This window comes from Diaphorina citri, unplaced genomic scaffold (assembly GCF_000475195.1).
Source record: "Diaphorina citri unplaced genomic scaffold, Diaci psyllid genome assembly version 1.1 scaffold180, whole genome shotgun sequence".
NCBI lineage: Eukaryota > Metazoa > Arthropoda > Insecta > Hemiptera > Psyllidae > Diaphorina > Diaphorina citri.
Window position 1 is genome coordinate 218,744 of NW_007377617.1, and position 19,765 is coordinate 238,508.

At 36.2% G+C, this 19,765-nt stretch overlaps 3 protein-coding genes across 3 annotated transcripts; 1 reads left to right on the forward strand and 2 right to left on the reverse strand.

Annotated features, from left to right (window-relative positions):
* Positions 1-680: 680 nt before the first annotated feature.
* Positions 681-1,743, reverse strand: LOC103505539 (queuine tRNA-ribosyltransferase catalytic subunit-like; the record flags this gene model as incomplete). Its single annotated transcript, XM_026820856.1, has 2 exons — positions 1,316-1,743; positions 681-800 (listed from the first exon to the last, which is right to left on the reverse strand). Coding segments are annotated over exons 1-2 (252 nt in total), but the record flags the coding sequence as incomplete, so codon positions are not given.
* An 842-nt stretch (positions 1,744-2,585) lies between these two features.
* LOC103505540 (synaptotagmin-11-like) lies at positions 2,586-6,989 on the reverse strand. The gene is made up of 3 exons (XM_026820857.1): positions 6,847-6,989; positions 6,350-6,541; positions 2,586-2,701 (listed from the first exon to the last, which is right to left on the reverse strand). The coding sequence occupies exons 1-3, from the start codon at positions 6,866-6,868 to the stop codon at positions 2,586-2,588; spliced, it is 330 nt and encodes a 109-aa protein (XP_026676658.1). The 5' UTR covers positions 6,869-6,989.
* A 3,242-nt stretch (positions 6,990-10,231) lies between these two features.
* Positions 10,232-18,305, forward strand: LOC113465910. Its single transcript, XM_026820862.1, has 5 exons — positions 10,232-10,399; positions 11,696-11,887; positions 12,294-12,500; positions 15,534-15,540; positions 17,846-18,305. Exons 1-5 carry the CDS (start codon positions 10,372-10,374, stop codon positions 17,922-17,924), a joined length of 513 nt encoding a protein of 170 aa, XP_026676663.1. The 5' UTR covers positions 10,232-10,371; the 3' UTR covers positions 17,925-18,305.
* The last annotated feature ends 1,460 nt before the right edge of the window (positions 18,306-19,765 follow it).

A 19,765-nucleotide genomic window follows, 5' to 3' on the forward strand; every position in this document is an offset into this window, starting at 1 on the left:
GAAGTCTATTTCATCGGATAAACCAGTCCAGACTTCTGTGTCGTACACGCGACACCCCATACAGTATCACCTCTGTATCACGTGAGTATTCCATATTCCTTATTAAAATACTTCTCAACCATCAATAATTTTATGGAAGAATCAATTTTTACTTTTCAACCTGAAAAAAAGAATTAAATAAAAAACCATCGGAAAAAGGATAACAAAAGGATAAAGAAAGGAAAGGGAGGATTAGTAGGGATAATTAAAGTAATTTTATTAAGTAAAAAAAAAAAAGTCCCACCAACTACAAGACTTCTTTCGACCCCCGGAATGTGTTCAAGTACCCTACCTTCTCTCGTAGAACCGAATTGGGCTGAGCCACCTAAAGTTTACCACGAGGGACGAGTTTAAACGTCTTTAGTGTCTTTCTTCCCACCAATTAAGGTGCAGGGATTGTTACCATTTCTATGAAACAAGATGTACGTCACACACGGTCTACCTTTTTTTATATAGGGATTTCTAGCTTTCTTTTTTCAGGATCTTAAAACCTTTTTTCGGATTTTTAAGATTACGTGTAAGTTTATAATGGATTTTTTTGGTGGGTTTATTCCAGAATTTATATATTTTCAGGTTCCCCCAAAGCCCGGGGTTTAAAAAAAAAAAAAAAAAAATGATAATGAAAAAAAAAAATAATATTTTGGTGTTAGTTTGTTTGAGGTGATCATTACCGGTTTTAGTCCAAGGTGGTAAGTGTTGCCAAGGATAATCTGACAGTCCAGGGTCTCCAGCTGTTGAGGTAGGATTCCTTTGATTGTACCCTGAAATTATGAATTCAGAAAATAGGTTGGTATTAATTGTATTCTACATTGAGGTTGTGATTATGTACCGGGTTGAGGAAGGCAAGGTTGGTAAACTTGCCTTGTTTTTCAGTTACCACTCCCATTCCAAACTGTAGAAACAATATCCTGTCTCACCTAGTCAGAGCTCATCTCAACCCGGTACATAACCACCCTTAATCTGAAAGATCAAAAGGACTGAAATCAATCCACATATTATTTTGTGTGTGGTAAAATCTGTAGAGGACACAGTCCATTCTGTAACTCTGCTGGATTTCTGGTACATCCAAAATAAGTCACATAAACCTATGGAATTCAATTACCACGTACCTGGTGTAAACTTTGTCCCTATCAGATGTTTGTTCTTAAAGCTGTCTTTCTCCTATTCAGCCCTGTCCTCACTCAATTTCAAGTTCATAAAATCTCCATTGTTACAGTTCCCTCTATCAAGACTATCACATATAGGGAACTTTGGAATTACTGTGAGGTGCACTTACCTTTGTTCCCACAGGCATGAACACTGGGGTTTCCACATCATGGTGAGGTAAAGTCATAACGGAAGTCCTTGCATTGGAGACGGGACATTCTGCCAGGACTTTGAATTGCAGAGGTCTCACTTGAGTTGACATTGTAGGTTTTTTGGAGTAAAACGGACGTTCTCTTTACCAAAAGGCTGTCTGGTTTTCAAAAAATAATGTGGAATGTAGATCAACTGTTGTAGCTGATTATGAAACAACACCCCGTTGTCTTTGTCTTTACCGCTAAAAGGATTGAGGAGGAGGTAATTGTAACAGGTGAAGACTAAAACAAAAGTATCACAGTCTAAAATTTGTGCTATTTCAGCACCCAACCCAAGAATTTTCCAGGAAAATCGCCTTTTCTTCCAACTTTTTCACCCGGCATGAAAAAATATTTTTGTAAATTTGAAAATTTCGCGGGGTTTTAGATTAGCTTACAGCGCACTCTAGTGTTGCAAAAAAGTAAACGCTTATCGAATGGCGCCAGTTTGAATTTTTGTAACAAGATGTATTCCCGCGTTTACTATTTTTCCTTGGCCTTCATCCAACCTCAAAACTCATAGAGAAGAAATAGTCATCACTAGGCTTCGCATAGGACACTCTCGCTTAACTCACGGTTACCTTATGTCCAAAGATGATCCCCCTTCCTGTCCTTTCTGCCTATCTGAATTACTTACCATAAAACATTTACTGATTACTTGTACCTCAAACCGTTTACACTCTATTAGATCAAAACATAATTTTGGCAGCTCACTTTCTATAGCCTTAGGTGATAACACCAACAACCTGACCAATGTTATTTTGTTTCTCAAAGACATAGACCTTTACAAACATATCTAATTTTTTTTTTCTCCTACCACTCCCTTTCCTTGTCTTTAATCCACTCCTTTGTTGACCTTTACTTCATTGCCACTTTACTACCTGGCTGCCTGATCAACTATTCGTTCTCACAATGACCTGCTTCTGAAAACAACTAACCCCTGCCGTCAACAATCAGCGATCATCAAGACTCTATGTTCATCAAGCCCCCAGTTGAAGTGGATATTGTGCAGTTACATGTGACCGCTATACAAAAACCTGTTCATCATCATCATCATCATAGAAAGTAAAAAGTACTGATAAAAGTGAAAATTTTCCCATTTGATTAGTTTTCTAGATACAAAGTGAAACTCTGTGGAAATTTTCCCCCTACTCTACTCATCAATGAACATTTTTCAGTCGAGTGATTGCAAATTTAGTTTTGAGACTGTCACTTGCCTGTCATTGTACTTGGGCATACATCATCTAGTTGCATCATAATGTCAGCACCAATAGTGTTCTGAATTTGTATGGAGTGCTCAGGTGTAAGCATGAGTTCAGTGCCATCTGCAATAAACAAGGGCAAAAATGTGGCATTAAAACACAGAGCAGATTGCATGTTGCATGCCATTCCTGACGGGAAAAAAATAATATGTCATAATAAAATAAAAAATGCCAGCCTAGTTAGCTTAGTTGGCAGTGCATCTACCTTGTAAGGGCTAGTCCGCGGGTTCAATTCCCCCCCGGGGCGGATTTTATCCTGATGGTATAATGTTCATTCTCGGAACGGCTGGCTTTCTCCTATCCTGTCTTTCTTCTCTTTTTGATTTATTATTGTATTTGCTTTGGTATCGTCTGTCTGTCGAATAAACTACGGGCTAAATAATTCCCGGAGGGACGGGCCCAGCTTGTTTGTTGTAAATTTCCTTTCTTTTTTCAAGTAAATAGGTTCTTATTCTTACATACCCCTCTCTTCCTTTTGATATCTACCTAATTCATTATTTGACCATTTTAAGAGGACATTTTTATTTTAAAAAGTATCAATATTACAGTTTCAGTGCATCATTGGCCTTTGCAGTTTACACCCCTAAAATCTACAAACATCTTCTTTTGTTCCTTTCAAAAACAAGTATTAGCTCACAGTGAATCTGAAAATATAAATGAGCAACTAAAGCAACATGGGTATTATAGGATGTGTAACAAATATTTTGCTGTAATTATAATAAATTAATAAAGAAATAGTATTTTATTGCACGAGTGAAAAAAAGATTAATATAAATAATAATAGCCATAATCTATCCAACATAAATTGGAATGTATAGATAAACCAACTAAATGTCCAAAAAAGAAAAGCAAGAAAACAAGAGACAAAATTTTGTCACGGAAAAAATTGAGTTTTATTTCTTTCCTTTTGTTTTATTTTTGTGCACAAGTTCAACCAACCTTGATCCATTTTTTAGTTAAAGTACATCAGTATTTAGTTGGTTCGAATGCCACAGTTTTCATGTCTTTTTTAAAGAGTCTCCATTATTCATGTCTTTTTAAAGATTCCAAATTGTTTCCAAGTTTATGCTTCAATGTTGAAATGATGGATTTTGCACAAGCACCGAGACTTGAAAAACATTCGAAATTTGACCATGATAACTTGGTACCTATTGTTCTTTGGTTAAAAATAAACAAATATTTTTATAGTCTACACCTTACATTATATTTATTCCTTTCTGAATTTGTTCAGAGGATGATAATTGAAACAGGGCTCTTTAGGCCTGTATTATTAAAATTTAAAATTATTATTCAGCAGTGCATATTAGTTAATATGTAAAAGTAAACAAAATGATTAATTTTCAAAACATTCCAATTTGCAAAATGATTAAATAAAGTAAAGTACTAAATGAAAAATTGAAACAAAATAACTTTAAGTTTTTCAAATATATATCATGCAAACCACAAATTTCAACAGCTTTTCTTTAGAATTAATTTGTTTAATTGAACTAGTTGAAATAATAGGCAGTTTTTTTTCTATTAACAAACGAATAAGAAAACAATCGTAAATTAATATTGTCCTAATTAATAAATGTAACTTTTGACTATTTAACAATAAGAATGAAGCAAATTAGTTTAAGTACCTATAGGTACCTACTTCTTTTGTCTGTCCAAAAATGGACGAAAAGGGGGTATCTCGTATTTAGATAGGTACCACTTGAGCCACAGAGGCAAAATAGAAAACAACTCACTGTAGATTGCTTCAAATGTAAACCCAATTTAGAACAAATAGAAAGGTCACAAACAGGTGGGAAATAGAAAAGATTAAAATAAAACAGATGAGTAATGCATAAACGCATTTTACCGGTGCTAGGATATTTTTTAAAAATTAATCTAACAAGTGCAATTTTATTGAAAATTAATAAAACAAATATTTATGTAGTAGGTATCTATAATTTGAAGAAAAAAAAGCTAGAAAATGGCGAAAAAGATCACATTTAAAATGAAAATTTAGTTTAGAAAAATATTAGAAAATGAGAACATTATGAAAAAGTGTGGGAGAAATACACAATAAAGTCAAACATGTGATTTTGACAGTTGCAAAAAAATGTATGAATGAATTATGAAATGTATGAATGCAGGCAATGATAATTATTATGAAATTATGAATGAGAAATTGAAATAAATAGCTATGATACAGATAAGTTTAAAAATATAAATAATAAAATTGATAAATCATACGTATAAATGATCAGTTAAAAAGGGATTTAAAAAGAATATAATAAAACACGCAAAATAAAAATAGATAAATATGCCCTAGCAATCAGTACCAATATTTAGAACTAATTCTCATGATTGAATTTTATTCACAACAACTTACACATAAAGTCCGCTTGTCTTGAGATTCAGTATCTTATTGAATGAACTTTTTAAGTTTTTAACCACAAATTTACCTATGTAACCATGTATGATTGTAGGTATTACATATGTATTAGTAAATTTATCTTGTGATAAAGCAAGAATTTTCCTTGAAAGTCACACTAATTCAGACAATACAGTAATTCCTTTTTACTTTCCTTATCCTATAGGAAGGAAAGTAATGTAATCGGGTCAAAATTTCGATGGTCAGTTTTTAGTGCCAAAACACTACGATGAAAGCTGAAAACATAAAACAAAAAGGAGGAGGTGATGGAAAAAAATGATAAAACATAAGATGAAAATATAACACATAAACGAGGAGGTGATAAAACTTGAGATGAAAGCTGATTAAACTAAAATGACAACGCAAAACAAGAGCTCATGCATGGGATGAAGTAAAAATAAATCACAAAACTTACGATATGAGAAAATTAACAAAAATGGTCTAAGAAAATAAATAAAGTGGAAAAAATGGAGAGCTAACATATGTGAATTATTTTCGCCAATTCAACATTCGGTCGTCAAAAATGGACTGAAGACGGGAAATTGTTCAAAGTTTAACATTATAACGTAATTAGGTAATTACAATGAAGAACTGAATATCAATGTAGCGGTTAATCATATTAAAGTGAGATATTATGGTACCTACCTATGTAACTTCTACTTGTTAATGTTAGGAAATACAAAAAAGAAGAGGGGAAAAAAAGTGGAAAACATTCAACAATGTAAGAATAGTGAAAGACAATATAACGATTAACATTTGAGTCGAGAACTGGAAGTCCCTTCTATTTTTAAAAAAGGAAAAAAGTCAGAGAATCTTTTTGAGTAAAAGAAAGAAGTGAAAGTTAAAACTTTTAAATGTTGTTCCATTGCTACGAAATAAAAACGACGGTGGAACACTCATCTTGAAAAAAAAAAAAAAAAAAAAAAACACACAAAAATCATGAAGAATGCTTCGTTCCCCCGCTTTGACACCCGTTAACCAGCTAATTATGATGATAAAATATGTGTGCACCAAGTTCTGGATTCTGGACAAAGATATGGGTGCCTGGGCACGTTGTCGTTTGGGAGGGACTGTGGAAAACGTGCCACGAGAAAGTCGAATGCCGTGGAATCACCAAGCGAAACGCCGTTTTGTGTCCATGTACTGTGCATTTTATAGACTTACACCCATATTTATGAACAAAATGCTGGCTCTTAAGTTCGTGCTAAGCATAGTCTCAAGGCATTTGATTGGTCAATTTTGACTTGAGACTGATCTAAGAACGATCATTCTTGTTCATAAATACGAGTGTGAGTATGCTCCGAGGCTACTTACCTCATTCTTGGTAACCCGGTCCCAGTCCAGAAGCAATAGCTCGAGACTGACACTGTCCAAATTGTCAGCAGGTACCTCGAACACAAACGACTCGTTGTAGACAGGGTTGAGGGTTCGTTTCTTGACGTGGGTCTTCTTTTTGGCCACCCGCTGTCCTTTGTACAGGAGGTACACTTTGACGTAGGGGTCTGCAGGGAGAGAAAAGAATAAGTATTTAGTATTTAGACTGTCAGCTAAGAACTAGTTGTTCCATTATAGGAAGGAATTTTAATTGTGTCAAGCATAAATGCTTGTCACAAAAATCGTTTCCCGCTCATTATACTACGCTAAATTGTATGACTTGACTTGGACACGTTGGTGGTTACCTCCAGATTCAAAGTCCACTGCACCACTGAGGTTGGTAATTGGTTGACAGAGAAGAATAGTTTAAATTACAAGGCCATTTTGTGTCGTTCGGAGAGCAAACGGAAGAAGGTTGCACACAAATTATTACCTGCAAGACCAGTGACGTCCATTTTGGGCAAATTCCGAGCCTTGAGAACCACTATGGTGAAGCGGTTAGCTGCCGGCTGCCAACAGAGAGACAGCAGGATCTCACCCCGGCCCTGAGACTTTATCTGAAATGGAGTGAAATAGGAATTTAAGTTTTTTAATAGGTTTGATCGAGGGATTTGTAACGGCTAAGGTCTTATCGTCCCGAAATCGAAGAGAGAAGGAAGATAGGATAAGAGAAAGCCAGCCGTTCCGAGAACAAACATTAAAGACCCCCATGCCCCATTTCAATGTAATGATGTAGAAATGTTCTGGTGACCTTTTGTTAGAGGGAACTGTAACTACTAAGGTCTTGTTGTTCCCAAAGCCAAGAGAGGAGGAGACCATGATACGAGAAAGCCAGCTGAGAACAAACCTTATCTAGCTAGGATAAAATTCGCCCCGGGTGGGAATCGAGCCCGCGGCCTAGCGCTTCATAAACCCGGTTCTTGAGGGTTTATGAAGACAGCAGACTTACCAATCTTACCATACTTTTTTTCATTATTATTTTTAAAATTTTCAAGAGGTTTGATAGAACTGTAATTGACAGGGTCTTTATCCTCCCAAAATCGAAAAGAGGAGAGAGACAGGATAGGAGAAAGCTGCGTTCCGATAACGAATATTATCCGTTCAGGATAAAATCCGCCGCGGGCGGGAAATGAACCCGCAGCCTACATTCCATTACATTGAAATGGGGGTCTTTTCTGACGAAATTCCTGTGTGCGGAGTCCAGTCTGTAGGACTATTGCACCAACCCGCGGCCTAGCGCTTACAGACGCGCTACCAACCAAGCAAACTAGGCTGGTAAAAAGCAATACTGTAGGATTCAATGGAAAAACAAACTCACCTCAGAACTGATATCTGTGGAGTTATGAAAACTTTGGTTCTGAAAACTGGATGAGGAACCGGATGTGGGATTGCTGAAATATAAAACAAAGGAGAAGGTGATAAAACATAAGAGGAAAGCTGAAAACATAAAACAATAATAATAAAGGAAGGATGGGCTAAAAAAGGAGGTAAGGAGGAGGTGATGGAAAAAATATGATAAAACACAAGATGAAAGCTGAAAATATAAAACATAAAGGAGGAGGTAATGGAAAAAATATGATAAAACACAAGATGAAAGCTGAAAATATAAAACATAAAGGAGGAGGTAATGGAAAAAATATGATAAAACACAAGATGAAAGCTGAAAATATAAAACATAAAGGAGGAGGTAATGGAAAAAATATGATAAAACACAAGATGAAAGCTGAAAATATAAAACATAAAGGAGGAGGTAATGGAAAAAATATGATAAAACACAAGATGAAAGCTGAAAATATAAAACATAAAGGAGGAGGTAATGGAAAAAATATGATAAAACACAAGATGAAAGCTGAAAATATAAAACATAAAGGAGGAGGTAATGGAAAAAATATGATAAAACACAAGATGAAAGCTGAAAATATAAAACATAAAGGAGGAGGTAATGGAAAAAATATGATAAAACACAAGATGAAAGCTGAAAATATAAAACATAAAGGAGGAGGTAATGGAAAAAATATGATAAAACACAAGATGAAAGCTGAAAATATAAAACATAAAGGAGGAGGTAATGGAAAAAATATGATAAAACACAAGATGAAAGCTGAAAATATAAAACATAAAGGAGGAGGTAATGGAAAAAATATGATAAAACACAAGATGAAAGCTGAAAATATAAAACATAAAGGAGGAGGTAATGGAAAAAATATGATAAAACACAAGATGAAAGCTGAAAATATAAAACATAAAGGAGGAGGTAATGGAAAAAATATGATAAAACACAAGATGAAAGCTGAAAATATAAAACATAAAGGAGGAGGTAATGGAAAAAATATGATAAAACACAAGATGAAAGCTGAAAATATAAAACATAAAGGAGGAGGTAATGGAAAAAATATGATAAAACACAAGATGAAAGCTGAAAATATAAAACATAAAGGAGGAGGTAATGGAAAAAATATGATAAAACACAAGATGAAAGCTGAAAATATAAAACATAAAGGAGGAGGTAATGGAAAAAATATGATAAAACACAAGATGAAAGCTGAAAATATAAAACATAAAGGAGGAGGTAATGGAAAAAATATGATAAAACACAAGATGAAAGCTGAAAATATAAAACATAAAGGAGGAGGTAATGGAAAAAATATGATAAAACACAAGATGAAAGCTGAAAATATAAAACATAAAGGAGGAGGTAATGGAAAAAATATGATAAAACACAAGATGAAAGCTGAAAATATAAAACATAAAGGAGGAGGTAATGGAAAAAATATGATAAAACACAAGATGAAAGCTGAAAATATAAAACATAAAGGAGGAGGTAATGGAAAAAATATGATAAAACACAAGATGAAAGCTGAAAATATAAAACATAAAGGAGGAGGTAATGGAAAAAATATGATAAAACACAAGATGAAAGCTGAAAATATAAAACATAAAGGAGGAGGTAATGGAAAAAATATGATAAAACACAAGATGAAAGCTGAAAATATAAAACATAAAGGAGGAGGTAATGGAAAAAATATGATAAAACACAAGATGAAAGCTGAAAATATAAAACATAAAGGAGGAGGTAATGGAAAAAATATGATAAAACACAAGATGAAAGCTGAAAATATAAAACATAAAGGAGGAGGTAATGGAAAAAATATGATAAAACACAAGATGAAAGCTGAAAATATAAAACATAAAGGAGGAGGTAATGGAAAAAATATGATAAAACACAAGATGAAAGCTGAAAATATAAAACATAAAGGAGGAGGTAATGGAAAAAATATGATAAAACACAAGATGAAAGCTGAAAATATAAAACATAAAGGAGGAGGTAATGGAAAAAATATGATAAAACACAAGATGAAAGCTGAAAATATAATTGAAAAATTCTTCCTCCTATTGATTTATCTAGGTGTAATAATTGGAGAACGATATTTGTGGCAAGCATTAAAGTATGCTTAACACAATTGAAAAATTCTTCCTCCTATTGATTTATCTAGGTGTAATAATTGGAGAACGATATTTGTGGCAAGCATCAAAGTATGCTTAACACAATTGAAAAATTCTTCCTCCTATTGATTTATCTAGGTGTAATAATTGGAGAACGATATTCGTGACAAGCATTAAAGTATGCTTAACACAATTAAAAAATTCTTCCTCCTATTGATTTATCTAGGTGAAATAATTGGGGAACGATATTCGTGACAAGCATTAAAGTATGCTTAACACAATTAAAAAATTCTTCCTCCTATTGATTTATCTAGGTGTAATAATTGGGGAACGATATTTGTGACAAGCATTAAAGTATGCTTAACACATGAGATACCACTCATCATATCATAGCTCTCATAAGTCTATTATAATCTGAGTTATTGTTGGCACAGCTTTACTTTTTTTTCGTACTCGATGTTAGTGCGCCTCCAACACCCGCATTTATGAACAAGTTCTTCGGATCGTTCTGAGAATGTACTTTGGAAAGAACGTACTCAGAGGTAAGCACATTCTAACCCCGTTCAAAATAAAATGGTATTTATGAACAAGTCCGATAAGAGGTAAGACCGGTCTTACCTAAGCTTGAATTGGGAAAAACGAACTAAACCCTTTTTTCGTGAATTTATTTGTGTTAAAGCAGAGTCTTTTCACAACTTTTTGTAAAGCCGTTACTGGTCGCTACTCGATTAAAGTAGCTCCTCAATTGTCCTCAACACTTTTTTTTACTTTTCGTACTCGATGTTAGTGCGCCTCTAACACCCGCATTTATGAACAAGTTCTTCAGATCGTTCTGAGAATGTACTTTGGAAAGAACGTACTCAGAGGTAAGCACATTCTAAGCCCGTTCAAAATAAAATGGTATTTATGAACAAGTCCCATAAGAGGTAAGACCGGTCTTACCTAAGCTTGAATTGGGAAAAACGAACTAAACCCTCTTTTCGTGAATTTATTTGTGTTAAAGTAAAAGCCTTTTCACAACTTTTTGTGGATATCACAGCATTACTAAGTGCTTCCTTTGCGATCAGTTTCCATCTTTCAATAATCTTTTTACACTGGTAAAGCCGTTACTGGTCGCTACTCGATTAAAGTAGCTCCTCAATTGTCCTCAAAAGGCTGAGTCCACCCCGAACTCCAAGCTCAAAGTCGAAAAAACTTCGACCTCGCCGGAAATCGAACCCAGGACCTCCGACATGCAAGCCTACTGTGATAACCACTCGGCCACGGAGGTTGCTAACCCTCTTTTAACCCATTCCGTGTCCACAGGGCTTATTCATCCATGTGAGTATTTAACACTCGCATTTATGAACAAGTTCTTCGGATCGTTCTGAGAATGTACTTTGGAAAGAACGTACTTAGAGGTAAGCCCGTTCAAAAAAAATGGTATTTATGAACAAGTCCAATAAGAGGTAAGACCGGTCTTACCTAAGCTTGAATAGGGAAAAACGAACTAAACCCTCTTTTCGTGAATTTATTTTGTGTTAAAGCAGAGTCTTTTCACAACTTTTTGTAAAGCCGTTACTGGTCGCTACTCGATTAAAGTAGCTCCTCAATTGTCCTCAAAAGGCTGACACTCGTATTTATGAACAAGAATGATCGTTCTTAGATCAGTCTCAAGTCAAAATTGACCAATCAAATGCCTTGAGACTATGCGTCCACCCCGAACTCTAAGCACAAAGTCGAAAAAACTTCGACCTCGCCGGAAATCGAACCCAGGACCTCCGACATGCAAGCGTACTGTGATAACCACTCGGGCACGGAGGTTGCTAACCCTCTTTTAACCCATTCCGTGTCCACAGGGCTTATTCATCCATGTGAGTATTGTCCGCGAAAGTTCCGCTCTCAGGCAGAAGTAAAGAATCATGTCCTTGTGAAACATCTGGGCAAGAATCCGAACCACTGCCTTCTGTGTGTGAAGGATTTCAACAGCCGAAACGGACTCAATATTCATCTGAAAACCATTCATAATGTGGGATACTCGGATCAAAAGGGTAAGTTTTTTTTTATTATTCCGAGGGTAAGTCGTTCCGAGAACGAACCTTCTTCGTGGATAAAATCCGCCCGGGGCGGGAATTGAACCCGCGGCGTGGGTTTGACATTTTAAATGAGTACAACCGTAACTGACAGTTATTTTAGGTACTGTTTTATTTATTTTGGACTGGAAATTATTCCGAGGGTAAGTCGTTCCGAGAACGAACCTTCTTCGTGGATAAAATCCACCCGGGGCGAGAATCAAACCCGCGGCGTGGGTTTGACATTTTAAATGAGTACAACCGTAACTGACAGTTATTTTAGGTACTGTTTTATTTATTTTGGACTGGAAAAGACGAAATACCGACCCCGTTTGACCGGGAAAAAGTAAAGAAGAAGATTGTTTTTATTTTATTTCATTTTCAGAACTTGTATGTAATTTGCTTCCGGACTCTGAAGTGAAAGAGACTGTAGATCCTGAATTGCTTATTCAACAACAGAAGATCCTGGAAGATATTGATAACCTGGCCCAGACTGAATTAGATGAGATATTGGATGATGGTGAGGTGGACGTCGATGCAGAAGATAACGTCAGACTGTCTGACTCGGGCTCTGATTGGGCACAAGATTCAGGTAAGATTTCACTTGAAGATACATTGATACTTACAAATTGCATTAAAGAAGAAGAAGCGCTAGGCCGCGGGTTCGATTCCCGCCCGGGGCGGATTTTATCCTGATGGGATAATGTTCGTTCTCGGAACGGCTGGCTTTCTTGACCCTTTGAACTGTCAGCCAATACCAATACATATAAAAATGTGACCTTATACTCTGCGGATACGAAAAGACCCCCCTATACTTCTGAGTACCTTCCTTATCCGTATCCACTGTTCCAGGTATCTAAGCACATCCTATACTAGGGTCGAGTTCACTCAGAACTACACACAGGATTGAGTGGGTACTAATAACTAATTAGACAATCAGGTTTGGTGACCTGAGAAAGTTTCAGGTGACTTCACATGGATCGGAAATGAGCGTAAAGTTTACTTAATTTGCTGATTCGTAGGCGATACTGATTGGTGTGTGTAGGAAAGGAATTTGCTGATGACAAGAAATTTGTCGGTTCATTACGGTCAGTTGAAAAATATTTTAGGAATTTAACGAACAAAGAACAAAGCTGGCCAGCCTAGTTAGCTTAGTTGGTAGTGCGTCTGCCTTGTAAGCGCTAGGCCGCGGGTTCGATTCCCGCCCGGGGCGGGTTTTATCCTGATGGGATAATGTTCGTTCTCGGAACGGCTGGCTTTCTCCTATCCTGTCTTCCTTCTCTCTTCGATTTCTCTAGCAGTCACAGTTCCCTCTGTCAAACCTCTTTAAAAAAAAACTTGATATTTGCATTCGCTTAAAAAAGTACAGTTACGGAGGCTGGCTTTCTCCTATCCTGTCTTCCTTCTCTCTTCGATTTCGGGACGATAAGACCATAGCAGTTACAGTTCCCATCGTAGGCTTTCTCCTATCCTGTCTTCCTTCTCTCTTCGATTTCGGGACGATAATCGCTTTCTCCTATCCTGTCTTCCTTCTCTCTTCGATTTCGGGACGATAAGACCATAGCAGTTACAGTTCCCTCTGTCAACTTTCTTCCACCTGGCTTCCTTCTCTCTTCGATTTCGGGACGATAAGACCATAGCAGTTACAGTTCCCTCTGTCAAACCTCTTTAACCTGGCTTCCTTCTCTCTTCGATTTCGGGACGATAAGACCATAGCAGTTACAGTTCCCTCTGTCAAACCTCTTTAAAATGGTTCGATTCCCGCCCGGGGCGGATTTTATCCTGATGGGATAATGTTCGTTCTCGGAACGGCTGGCTTTCTCCTATCCCTCTCTTCCTTCTCTCTTCGATTTCGGGACGATAAGACCATAGCAGTTACAGTTCCCTCTGTTAAACCTCTTTAAAAAAATTCCTTCTCTCTTGATTTTGGGACGATAAGACCATAGCAGTTACAGTTCCCTCTGTCAAACCTCTTAACAAAAAAATACATGTGTTTTTTTTTTTTATCCTGATGGGATAATGTTCGTTCTCGGAACGGCTGGCTTTCTCCTATCCTGTCTTCCTTCTCTCTTCGATTTCTATAAGACCATAGAAGTTACAGTTCCCTCTGTCAAACCTAAAAAAAAAAAAGTTAAGCTGTGTCCACACATAGACGACGCCGTCCATCAACGTCGACTGAAACTGTACAGTGTACACTGCCTCGACAACATAGATTAATCTCTTCACCTCATTTGGGTATCTACTTCAAAAGATTGCCTACAATACAGAATCTACCTCAGGTGCAAGAAAAGCCAACTCTTGATAAATGCCCTTGCTACAGAGCTTGAAAGTTTGCTGGTCAATCACAACATCAAAGGTACTACCCCCCGAGTGAAAATTTTCCGTGACAGGTCACGCTCTTTTTCTGTGCTTTTTGTTTAAAGTTTTTTGGTGGATATAGCTGTTCAAATATTGTGATTTTTTGCATAGTGAGGTTTTTTGGTGTGCTGTATCGATTGCTGTAATTGGTTTTCACCAATATGCAGTGATTCGGGATTTTTTACCGTTTTAAAAAACGTCCATATACTCAATCCTACCCAACCTTTATTTATTTCAGTCTTTTCGTTGCCATGGTAACACTTTCCCCTTTCTCTTTCTAGCGCGGTGAGCTAGACTTCCTACTTCCTATTTCTAATCTTCTGAAATATTTTGGCTTATAATTTTTCCCTTTTCCTATTTTTCAGCAAGTATGTTTGTTCTAATGTGTTTTTCTTTTCCAGCTTCATCAGCTGGTAAACAGTGAAGTGTTGTGTAACTCGCGCGTACACTAGCTTTTGCTTAGTGCACGGTGTTTTTCATTAACCCTCTCCTGTCTTACTTAACTTTAACCCTTGTTTTTTGTAAACCTTTACTTTGTTATCATGAATAGCTTTTCCAATGCTGTTAAGAAATCTTTACCCTCTGCCTCTCGCGTGTCCTATGTTCCCAGAGCTAACTATGGTAAAACCAATACTAATCCCATTGTTGACAACCTCTATCTGTCGAAGAAGTGTGGTTTTTCCCTTCCTTTCTACAGCGATATTTCCATGGACAAATACCTTTGTGCTGTGGGGGATATTGTTGGCGATTCTAAAATGGTATTTGCAGGCAAGAATAACAATCTCGTCAAGATCTATTTGGTAAATGAAGAAGAGGTTAATAAATTTTATGATAACCATCCACAGCTTGTGATTGATGAAAAGGTCCTGATAGTCCGTAAATTGGTAGATAATGGCCATAAGATCTTCCTGTGCAATACAGAACCGGGAATGCCTGATTCCCTCTTAATCAATGAGATCGCGAAATACACTAGGGTAGTGTCTGACATGAAATTTGTTAATCTTGGTGCTAGAAATGAGCGTTTCAGTCACTTGATTGGTTTCAGGAGGACTGTGTTTGTGGAAAATATTGAAGAATTATCAGGTAAGTCTTATTTTTCTTTGCCTTTTCCCGTGTACAGACGGGGTCGGCGTTTTTCTTCAGCCTCTCAATCCGCCCTAACTAGGGTGATTGCTTTGGGGAGACATTTGGTTTTGACTGCAAATTTTACGAGTGGATGCCCTTTGCACTCAATCATTGCTATTTCTTTAGGGAAATTCAGGCTGGTATACTCCCTGTTTATAGTTCCCCAGCGAGACTAAGCTGGTCTACTCCCGGTTTAACGTCCCCCATCCAGACAACTTTGCCTTACCTGTATATTACGAGTAAATCAAATTCTTCTCCCCAGTGTGACTTGTGTGGCAAGGGTTTCATTCATCTCAAGTCGTACCAGATCCACAAGATGATTCACTCGGGGGAACGCCACATCAAGTGTGAAGTGTGCAGTCTGGCGCTCCTATCCAAGTCACATTTGAAGCAACACATGCGGGTTCACACCGGGGAGAGACCGCATGAGTGCGAAGTGTGCGGCAAACGCTTTGCTAAACGGTCCAACCTGAATGCGCACAAGAAAAAGGTAACCAGACACACTGGACGAGATGAAGGTCCAATCAATCAATAATTTACTGTGTATTTGATTCAATTAAGTATGTTCAGAAATTCACAATAGTAGGTATAGGGGGGGAAATAATAATTGTAATTGTAATTGTAATTGTATTTGTACAGGGCTTGACGATAAACATAGTCTACATGGCCCTAGTCATTTTGTTATAAAATATACTTTGAGCCTGGGTAGTTAAACAAACCAGAGTGACAAGTCTTAGATGAAAATGTAAAATTAAATAAATGAGGTAAACTTTTTATCTCGTTTTCCAATAATTAGTTACCTATTTATGTATTTTTAAAATTCTACCTTACAGTTGTCATACGTTGTTGTGTTGGTTCATTCAATGATATATTGTCAATCCACTTTCTTCTCTGTCCCTCATTCCTTCTACATTCCCTTCTATGATTTTTGCCAAGAGAATGCCACTTTATCCACGAATGATGTGCCTTGTTTTATCCCCAGAAAAGAAATTGCTTTCCGCTTCAGAATACAAATTTAAGTGTGACCAATGTACTCGTAAATTCCGACGTCCTGGGGAACTAAAGAACCATGTCCTTGTGAACCATTTTGGCATTTGATTTCTGATGATTATGATATGAATCCTCAAAGTGTAGTTGACATTCTTGAGAAAATAATTGCCGAGCCATCTGTTGAATCCAAAATTAAAAATAGACTTAAGAACCTTCACAAGGTTCTTGTAGGTATCATGGTCACCGGTAATGATACCTCAAAGGCTCAACTCGATAATTAATGAAATACTCACCACCTATTCCCCCCCTTCCCTTTTCTTGTACTTACCTATTCTTTCTGTTTATTCCTTTCTTTGTGTAACCTCTTCCATACCCCTACATATCCTTAACCCCTCCTAAGGTACGTCGAGAAAAAAAAAAAAAAAAAAAAAATTAAAAAATTAAATCTGACCACACAATAGAGCTCTGTTTTTTGTGCCCATGAGACTGATTGCATCTAACCTTGATTTCTTCTCAGATGTCAAATATGCAGTTTTAAGTCAAGTCGGAAGGAATCGCTTCAAGAACATTGGGAGAGAGAGCACAACAGATTTCTCAACACTTACACCGGAGAATATGAGGAGTATGCTATGTGAAATCCGACACTGCTTCCTATGTCATACAGTGACGTAGGAAAATGGGCGAGACCCTTTCATTGATGGAAATTCTCGAACGTAAACACTTCGGTATTGTAGACCTAAAAAATTTCACCTGACTTCCCTTATCCTATTGAATGATACTGATTTGGGTGTTCTTCTACAGTAACTTTCACGACCGTTTCATCTCTGACCGTTATTGTGGACCTAAAAAGGCCGTGGCCGTGTTAGGCCGTGGTCCACAAAGTGAGTTTACACTCGGTTTAACTTTAACTCTCGGATTAAGCAATCTAATCAGGTGATTCAAAATGATAATAATGGAGGAGTTGCAATTGGGAAAATATTATTAATAAAAGGTCGATTCCTACGTAAAAAGTTGTGTATCTCTGACCGTTATTGTAGACCTAAAAAGGCCGTGGTCCACAAAGTGAGTTTACACTTGGTTGAACTTTAACTCTCGGATTAAGCAATCTGATCAGGTGATTCAAAATGATAATAATGGAGGAGTTGCAATTGGGAAAATATTATTAATAAAAGGTCGATTCCTACGTAAAAAGTTGTGGAAAATCCAAATACGAGGTCAAAACTCCGAAAAAGTAACTTTAAAAGGCCGAAAATTCAATTTTTAATTGCCGTTCTAATGAAAAAGTTCAAAGAGTTGTGACGTCAGATTTCACGTCAAAATGCGTAGAAACGCTTGCGCACAAACAAACGAAGCGGGAGTCATGAATTATGACGTCATCGCCTACGAGAGCGTATGCCGTGACGTCAAAGTTCACGATTTACCGGTATTTTTTAAATCGATTTATCTCGGGATCTAGAAGTCGTAGAAGAAAAAGAAAAAATCCGTTGGTCCTCATTTTTCCTGCTCTATGACTTTGAAACATTACCCAAGTAAGCGCAACTGATCTATTCTAAATCAGTTTGCTTAAGCCGAGATTAAAACCTAAACGGAGTTTAAACTTATTTTGTGGACCCGGCCCAAAAAGATTTAATTTAAAATCGTATTCAATGCTTTTTCTCTAGCTCTAATCAAAACCCGTTAAAATTGAAATTTTCCTCAAAATGGTGTCACCTGGGTGTTGGATGAATTTTCGGGAAATGATGTATATTTCTTGAATAAGTAGAGCACCATTTTTACCAACATTCCATTGAATTTCGACTGTTGAAAGTATTAACTTTAGTATTATTTTGTCTGAGTAGTATGCTGTGTCGTTTTGGCAACCCAAACTTTGGGCAGTCCATCAATAAATTTTATTGTTTCTCTCTTACAAGTTGTTAGAGTCGCGATAATGCAAATACTTATTAAATTTATTTGTAGCTTTTATTTTACTCTTTTGTAAATACTTATGTACGATACAAACTAAAATATTTATATTAGAAGTTAAAATTCTATATTTTTAGGCCTTTCCTGCTCTATGGCTTTGAAACATTACCCAAGTAATCGCAACTGATCTATTGCAAATCAGTTTCCTTAAACCGAGATTAAAACCTAAACGGAATTTAAACTTATTTTGTGGACCCGGCCCAAAAAGATTTAATTTAAAGTCGTATTCAATGCTTTTTCTCTAGCTCTAATCAAAAACCTTTAAAATTGAAATTTTCCTCAAAATGGTGTCACCTGGGTGTTGGACGAATTTTCGGGAAATGATGTATATTTCTTGAATAAGTAGAGCACCATTTTTACCAACATTCCATTGAATTTCGACTGTTGAAAGTATTAACTTTAGTATTATTTTGTCTGAGTAGTATGCTGTGTCGTTTTGGCAACCCAAACTTTGGGCAGTCCGTCAATAAATTTTATTGTTTCTCTCTTATAAGTTGTTAGAGTCGCGATAATGCAAATACTTATTAAATTTATTTATAGCTTTTATTTTACTCTTTTGTAAATACTTATGTACGATACAAACTAAAATATTTATATTAGAAGTTAAAATTCTATATTTTTAGGCACGTATGCACCAATACTATTTTTACGTGATCTGAGTAAATCAGTTCGCCAGATCAAGTTCCATATAATTATGTAGGTATGTATTTACCATATTCATATCTAACGAACATAGGTAGGTATTTATATTCCAATAGAAAAAGAATCTGCTTTAGCATTGTACATAAAAAATTGAACAATAAAGAATGACATCTGTCCATACTGTAAACATATGAACTCCGGAACTTGTTTTTTATTTCATTTTCTTTCTGTTTATTATTATCTATTATTATTTTTTTACTTTCTATTACCTTTACGTATAGGGAACCTATACAAGGTAATGAGAAAGTATTGCAATCGGTCCAAATTTTCAAAATGATACTGTAAACATATGAACTCCGTAACTTGTTTTTTATTTCATTTTCTTTCTGTTTGTTATTATTATTTTTTTTTTAATAGGTTTGATAGAGGGAACTGTAACTGCTAAGGTCTTATCATCCCGAAATCGAAGAGAGAAGGAAGACAGGATAGGAGAAAGCCAGCCGAACATGAAGGTTGGAAAATATGTACCGCCAACCGCAGAATCAATGTTAATGTTAAACCAAAAGTTCCGTGTTGCATCCTTTTCACGTGTCTGATCTAGGTACATACCTACCAAATTTAAATTTTAATCAGCTCTTACCATTCCTGAGGTACTCACGCACGGACCAATGACTGAAATTTGGGCTCTGACCATCGAAAATTTTGGGCACATAGTAATACAAAAATGCCCTTTGCATTAAAAAAAAGTAAAAAAAAAAAATAATAATAATAATAATATTT